This window comes from Balaenoptera borealis, assembly GCF_965194805.1.
Source record: "Balaenoptera borealis genome assembly, chromosome: 10".
Lineage (NCBI taxonomy): Eukaryota > Metazoa > Chordata > Mammalia > Artiodactyla > Balaenopteridae > Balaenoptera > Balaenoptera borealis.
The window spans coordinates 80,339,876-80,347,558 of NC_138874.1; the positions used below are offsets into that span (position 1 = coordinate 80,339,876).

The window sequence follows — 7,683 nt, forward strand, 5'->3', positions numbered from 1 at the left end:
CTGGGCCCCCAACTTTCTATGGGCAAGAAGCAGGCTGAGAGAGTTATTCAACTGTAAAGGGCAGGCAGTTTTAGTTTATGAAAAAGGAAGATTGACTCAGAGGTCAACTAGACCCCAGAGCAGGGAGCCAAGAACAGTGGATTAGGAAACTACTCCCAGGGAGAAGAACCAGGCCTAATGGAGAACTAGATCCTTAGAGTCAGGATGACAGCGCTTGGCTGGCTTTCAGAATTGCTACAGACTAATGACTGCTATGCGCCTTCCATTTCCCCCTGCCGACCTTTGAAAAGAAGTATCTATTGCAGTTATTCTATCCCTGTTTCAGCATTGTATGTTGTGTATTGTAACTTGTCTTTTTAGTTCATGGATCTCCAGATGAAGAGGAGCAGCATCTGAAATGCCTCATTCACATCTGGGCTTAGTGTGTATTACCAGATCCTAGACCTTAGAGCCAATGCTAATACAGAATGATAATTTGGGGGGGAGGACGTAAGTGTCTTTTGCATGTCTGTGTGTGGGTGTGTATGTGTGAACATTTGTGGCCAGAGGGTGGATTATGGTAGAGTGCTTCCAAATATGACTGCCAATAATTCCTCTCATCCCAGCCACTCCTTCCATTAAGAAGTGAGACTCCTCTCCCCTTGGATCTGGGCTGGCCTTGTGACTTGCTTTGGCCAAGAGAATAGAATGAAAGTGAGATTCTGGGACTTCTGAACCATGCCTTTGAGAGGCCTTGAAGCCTCCGCTTTCTTCCTCTTGGGATTCAGTCACTGTGCAAAGATGCTTGGGCTGGACCACTGAATGATGAACGATCACACGAAGAGAGGGAGGCCCCCAGGCATTTCAGGTGCTCCAGCTGAGGTGCCAGACATGTGGGGAATGTCACAGACATTCCAGCCCTAGCCAAAGTCATAGCTGAACGTAACCACATGTCTGACCCAGCTGACATCATGGGGGAGCTGAAGAACTGTGAAGCTGTGATCTTCCCAAATTGCAAAATTGTGAGAAAATAAATGGTGGTTGTTCTTTTAAGCCACCAAGTTTACAGTGGTTTGTTATGCAGCAATAGATAATTGAAACAGTTATCAAATATTAGGGTATTTTCTACAGCTTTAACTTTACTCCTAGACTGTGAAGAGGTTGCAACAGTGTCAGACAAAGAAGCCAAGTTTTCAAGGAGACTAAATTCCATAAAGGCTGGACCCTCTATGCTATAGTCATTGCTCTGTCCACAAAGCTTAGCATTATTAGTACTGGCACATAAGACTCCCACATATTTGTTGATTGAATCATTAAATGACTGAATGGAGTTAAGACCCTGTACCATCAACACAGACAAAAAAGCTACCTTAAATAGAGTTTTTTTTTTTTTTTAATTTTTAAATTTTTATTTATTTGGCTGTGTCAGATCTTAGTTGCGGCATGTGGGATCTTCATTGTAGCATGTGGGATCTTTCGTTGTGGCGTGGGCTCTTTGTTGTGGCACACAGGCTTCTCTCTAGTTGTGGCGGGCAGGCTCCAGAGTGCACAGGCTCAGTAGTTGCGGTGTGTGGGCTTAGTTGCCCCCTGGCATGTAGGATTTTAGTTCCCCAACCAGGGATCGAACCCACGTCCCCTGCATTGGAAGGTGGATTCTCAACCACTGGACCAGCAGGGAAGTCCCTTAGATAGAGTTTTAACCATGAATTTTCTCTTTCAAAAAGGTTTTTTGTTGCTTTTTGTTACCAGAAAAAGTGATACCTCAGAAGCCAGAAGGATGTTCTGAAGGGAAAGATTTGTAGGAGTGAGGCAATAGTTAACTTTGACTCCTTCTCAGTGTCCCTCCTATACCTGGACAAACGAGGGCTACTCCGTGAAGCACCTGGTAAATGCCCCAATATCTGCTGGTAACATAAAAATTATTATCTTTTTCTATTATCGGAAGAGCTAAAAGGCAAAAAATGTGTTCCTAGGGCTAGAGTTAGTATTAAGGGGACCAAAGTGGAATATCCAATAGCCAGTGTTAGATCGGAGACTAAAACAATCAAAGCTGTCTTGTCATGTTAGGTCTTTCTTTTCTATCACTCTCTAGTCCAAGTCACAATTTCTAAATGCCACTTGGACATAGTGAGTGCCTAGTCTGCTCTGTGGTTCTCCCAGTAGCACCCAGCCCAGCCCTTATTTCTCTTTGTGTGATATTTCATACAGCACACCTCTCTACTGAGATGTGAAAGGAGACACAAGTGCCATCTGAAATAGCTCCAGGAGATTAGGGCATGAAGAACTTGTAGGCAACAATGGAAAATTCTCTTTTAGGATGTGGTTGCTTTTATGATCCATACTGGTACCTTCTGGAGAAATGTTGTAAGCAAAATGTCTTTATTTAAAACAACAGGAACATTTGTAATTAGGATAACTGAAATAAGGGAAAAGTCTTCAGACCATTGGAAGAATGGGATGGTTTAAATTAAAATATATAATTATTATATACTTTTTACTCTGTATTATTTAGAAAACAGTGGTTAAGCAGATAAAAATAGAGAAGATTACTTAAAAATTGAAGCCATTGCTTTAGATCTCTATTTGAAAGGTCAGTGTGTGGGAGATGAGAAAGGTACTATAGCAATCAGTGTTCAACAAAAGACATTTTAGCAGCAGGACCTACAAAGAGCACATCAACTATTTATATCATCCCCATTGAGTTGCTGGTCATTTCACTTATCAAAGAAAATAAGAAAGGAATTTTCTTTAGATATTCTCTGGGTGCAGTAGCAATACAGTTTTGGAATCAGCTGTTAGAAACTATAATTAAAGCTGGTTTTTCCTGTTCACTAATTATTCTGTATGGTTAGTCTCCCTGAAGCTTTATATAATTCTCCCTTTGTTACCAGCTTCTGTTTCTCCCCAGGGCAGTCTGAATCCAGACAGGTAAATAACTGAAGTGTTTAGAAACCAATGTATTGTAATATCTGTACAGCCAAGCAGATATTTGCAACTGAACTTGAAAAAAAAACTTAAAAAATCTTTCTGTACATTAGATAGGGTCAGCTATTTAAAGGTTTCAGCTCTACCACCTGGGTATGGAGACCTCTTGGGTAGGAGGACAAAGTGAAGAAAAACCAAAATTAAAAAAGGATTTCCTTCAGGAACCCACTTAACACTGGGAAGGGGAGGAAATTTTTTACCCAGCAACTTCTAAGAACCACCTGATATTGCTGTCAGGCTGGTCAAATATCTGCCAACACTGGTGGTCCTTTCACTCACCATGGAGATAAGTAGAGGGACCTGATGTTTAGAGTAGCAGCAAAACTCATTTTCCAGTTTCTTCTTTCAGCAGATGGAAGTGCTTGTGGGCCAGTCTCCTATTCCAGCATGTTAGTGCTGGTGACGCACACCCTCTCTGCTCCAGAATAACTCTGTGCCACGGGAACTGAAAAGGATTCTCTCTCCTCATGCCTAACACCAAAACACCAACAGGGCAGGAATGAATCCACTTTCTTCCTAGGAAGTGGATTTCAGAACTTCTCAGATACTGTGAGACTAATCTTCACATGGAGTGGGGGGAGAGGGGTGGGCAAAGTAGGGCAGTGCTAATAACAGGAACTCTGGGGACAAGATCAGCAACTGGAAAAACAAATGTGGGACATTTTACCCCTCCCTAATTACTTGCCTTCATTTAACTTTATCTTCATTTTCCCTTTCCTCACCAAGCAGTAGTTGATAATCAATTGAGCGTAGCTCTCAGGTTCTTGCCATGCAATCTAGTGGAACACCTAGAAATCAGGGACTTATCCTTGGTTATTTATAAAATAAAGAAATCTCTAGGGCTTCCTTGGTGGCGCAGTGGCTGAGAATCCGCCTGCCAATGCAGGGGACACAGGTTCGAGTCCTGGTCCGGGAAGATCCCACATGCCACGGAGCAACTAAGCCCGTGCGCCACAACTACTGAAGCCCGTGCCACAATGAGAAGCCCGCGCACTGCAACAAAGAGTAGCCCCTGTTCACAGCAACTAGAGAAAGCCCATGACCCAACACAGCCAAAAATAAATAAATAAATAAATTTATTAAAAAAAAAAATCTCTAGCTTATCTAGGCTGTGTGGTCAGGACTTTCATCTTTGGAAACCAAATGGAGGCCTTTCTCCTACTCTTTCTAGGTTGCTCTCCATTTCTTTTTCCACTTGTTGCCCCTCCTTCCCCCAAGATGACCAGGACCATGCACAAAACCAGGCTCCAATAAATATCAAGACTGAAGATTCAGCAGGTGGCTAACTCCTGCAGAGCTATCTTAAAAGGATGTTGCATATAAATTCAAAGTTTTATGAAGCCTCAGAGATCTCTAAGAACAGTGTAAATATCCCTGGTTTAATTAGTAAGTAGTCCTGGAGTTAGGTAATGGTCTGTGGCTTCTAAGGTAGCTCTCTTGAGATTTCTAGTCTTCAGGGGCTGCCTGCAACTATGATGTGTTCTTTCTCATACACTGAATAAATCCTCTTTTAGACCTTCCTAGGCATCTATTCACAATAACTGCAACACACATGCAAATTGATCCCATTCTCTCAGTTCTAAAAAACGACCAGCGCCTCAGTCTAGGTATCAACTTAAATACTTTTGGACTCAAATTCTCCTTGAGTTCTACTTCCCAGGGGAAAGAAAGAATTCCTACGCTGGTACTGATGCCCACTCTCTCCAAGCAGACGGTGGACCACTCACTTGGCAGCCGATCGATGTCAGGGTAAATGCGCTCTAGTTTTCAGCATTTCCGAACCAGATCTTTCGCGGTTTAGGTCAAACAATCCGAGCTCTAAGCAGACTTGACAAGTTTGTTCTGGGCTGAAGGCCATGGACTAGGTTCTCCGACCAGATAAGTCACTAGGCTGAGTCTACAGTAGGTGGGGCGCGCTCACCAGCTCAGAGGTAGTGACTGAAAGTTTGTCGCAACATCGTTGAATTCAATCACCGGGCTGCTGCAGGAGATACCCTTTGCACCGCGAGTGCAGCACCAGAAAGGTTCGTCCTAGGGGGCAGGGCACTAGCAAGGAAGATGCGCCAGACCCCCGGGGCCCAGCCCCTTCTCCCACGGTTTGGAAGGCGCGGTGGTAGCGGATCCAGAGCTCGGAGTTTCAGGTCTCCGTCCTCTAGCTTGCTCTGTGGGTAGCAGGAAAGGGTGCGACCAGCTTGGGAACTCTTGCTCTGAGATCTGCAAGAATCAGCGGCGGCAGCCAAGGTGAGGGGAGGCGGGGGCACGTGCTTGGATGTGGGTGCTTGTGTAACCAGCTCCTCAGGCGCCAGCACCGACAGCGCTCCGGCGGGAGGATCGTCTGAGCCTATTCTTCCGCCGAAACCGGGGAGGCTCCGGGGTTCAGCTACCCGTACATGGCGGGAGCACACTGGGCAGAGGAAGCGAAGCACTTGCCTCTAGAGCTATCAAATGGGAGTGGGAATTTGGAAAGTTCCCCAACTAGGAACACACGTGACCTCCTCCTGAAAGTAGTTCCGACTGTGGCCCGTGTATCCCTCCACCTCCTTTTGAACCCTCCTAGGTCTCCTCGGCTCCGCCCACTCGCTGGGGCTGCAGAGTCCTACCGTCCCGTAATTCATACTCCCGCCCTGCAACCCCGGTCTCTAGCGTGCACTGACCCGCTAGAGGAGCGCGGAACCTGGCCCCGGGGCGATCCACCCAGCCGGGTTTTCACTGCGGCCCAAAAGGGGCGGGGCGAGGAGCCGCTAAGGGTCGAGCTTGAGTTCGAAGCGGTGAACCCAACTGGAACCCCGAGGGGAGAGATGCTCGGCTCTCCGGGGGAAATGCAGGGGGCTGCAGCGTGCATACCATCCTCGGGGATCCGCTTTCAGTTCACCTGGACAGTTGCCCTTTGGGATCTAGAAATTCAGGGGCGATGTGCTCACACTCAGCGCGCTCTGCTGGGAGCTTTCATTTTTAGGGCAAATGAACCGAGTACCGGGGAAGCGGGAGGTGGGGCGGTGAAAGGGAGCCGGATGAGGTGATACACACTGGAGACACAATAGGGGGTTATTCTTTGTACTAAGACTGACACCTTGAGGACACGGGTGGGGATGGGGGGAGAGGTGGGATTTCTCGGCAAGGGCTGCTGCAGTCACATCCCTGCGAACGATTGTGATCCGACATCCGTGCAAAAGGAGAAGGAGGCTGAAGGCCGTGCCGGGGAAATCTGGAGGTGGAGGCAGGGGGAGGGGTGTCCTCGCTGCAGGGATCTTCCCTGCGTTTTCCTGTACCCCGACCATAGCAGTCACCTGGTCTTTTCCACCTGTTCACAGGTAACCTCAGACTCAAGTCAGTGACACTGCTCAACGAACCGGCCACAGCCTTCACCTTCGCTCCCCCTCTCCCCCTCGCAACAGCCTACTCTGCCTGTGGCTGGGTTTTTCGGCCGTGGCTCAGCTCGTTCCCCCCACCCTGGGCTGCTGCAGAAGCAGCCGCGGCAAGTGCAGCTACAGGCGGGCGCCTCGAAACAAGCCCGAGCGAGCTCCAGGCAGTCATACTGGGCATGCTCAGTGCGCCTGCCCGTTGGGGACTCGGCGCTCGCACCCGGAGCTGCTGCTTCTGCCCCCTCCCTACAGCCCCTGCCCTGCCCTTCCCTCCCCCGGCGCGGTCCGTCCGCCTCCCGCCTCCCCTCGGGCTCCGAGGCGCCTGGGCTCCCGGCGCGGCGGCGCAGGGGGCGGGCAGGCCGGCGGGCGGTGATGTGGCGGGACTCTTTGTGCACTGCGGCAGGATACACGTTCGGGTGCCGGGACGCGGCTGCGCTCAGTTCTCTCCTCTCGGAAGCTGCAGCCATGATGGAAGTTTGAGAGTTGAGCCGCTGTGAGGCGAGGCCGGGCTCAGGCGAAGGAGATGAGAGACGGCGGCGGCCGCGGCCCAGAGCCCCTCTCAGCGCCTGTAAGCAGCCGCGGGGGCAGCGCCCTCGGGGAGCCGGCCGGCCGGCGGCGGCGGCAGCGGCGGCGTTTCTCGCCTCCTCTTCGTCTTCTTTTCTAACCGTGCAGCCTCTTCCTCGGCTTCTCCTGAAAGGGAAGGTGGAAGCTGTGGACTCGGGCGGGAGCCGGCTGAGGCGCGGCGGCTGCACCTCCCGCTCCTGGAGCGGGGGGGAGAAGCGGCGGCGGCGGCGGCGGCTGCAGCTCCGGGGAGGGGGTCGGAGTCGCCTGTCACCATTTCCAGGGCTGGGAACGCCGGAGAGTTGGTCTCTCCCCTTCTACTGCCTCCAACACGGCGGCGGCGGCGGCGGCACATCCAGGGACCCGGGCCGGTTTTAAACCTCCCCTCCGCCGCCGCCGCACCCCTCCTGGCCCGGGCTCCGGAGGCCGCCGGAGGAGGCAGCCGTTCCGAGGATTATTCTTCTCCCCATTCCGCTGCCGCCGCTGCCAGACCTCTGGCTGCTGAGGAGAAGCAGGCCCAGTCGCTGCAACCATCCAGCAGCCGCCGCAGCAGCCATTACCCGGCTGCTGTCCAGAACCAAGCGGCAGCAGAGCGAGGGGCATCAGCCACCGCCAAGTCCAGAGCCATTTCCATCCTGCAGAAGAAGCCCCGCCACCAGCAGCTTCTGCCATCTCTCTCCTCCTTTTTCTTCAGCCACAGGCTCCCAGACATGACAGCCATCATCAAAGAGATCGTTAGCAGAAACAAAAGGAGATATCAAGAGGATGGATTCGACTTAGACTTGACCTGTATCCA

The 7,683-nt window shown here is 50.4% G+C and overlaps 2 protein-coding genes across 3 annotated transcripts in view; one reads left to right on the forward strand and one right to left on the reverse strand.

Annotated features, from left to right (window-relative positions):
- Nucleotides 1-1,384: 1,384 nt before the first annotated feature.
- KLLN (killin, p53 regulated DNA replication inhibitor) lies at nucleotides 1,385-6,242 on the reverse strand (the record flags this gene model as incomplete). Its single annotated transcript, XM_082406654.1, is given in 4 exon segments — nucleotides 1,385-5,305; nucleotides 5,309-5,344; nucleotides 5,348-5,560; nucleotides 5,886-6,242. Coding segments are annotated over 4 exon segments (795 nt in total). The 3' UTR covers nucleotides 1,385-5,116.
- Nucleotides 6,243-6,605: 363 nt separating this feature from the next.
- Nucleotides 6,606-7,683, forward strand: part of PTEN (phosphatase and tensin homolog) — an 87,683-nt gene continuing 86,605 nt past the window's right edge. Inside the window, exons 1-2 of one of the 2 annotated variants that reach the window (XM_082339535.1) lie at nucleotides 6,606-6,894; nucleotides 7,582-7,676. In XM_082339535.1, the coding sequence (XP_082195661.1) occupies nucleotides 7,598-7,676 (79 nt within the window). In that variant the 5' untranslated portion in view covers nucleotides 6,606-6,894; nucleotides 7,582-7,597. The other variant, XM_082339534.1, reaches the window with a different exon arrangement.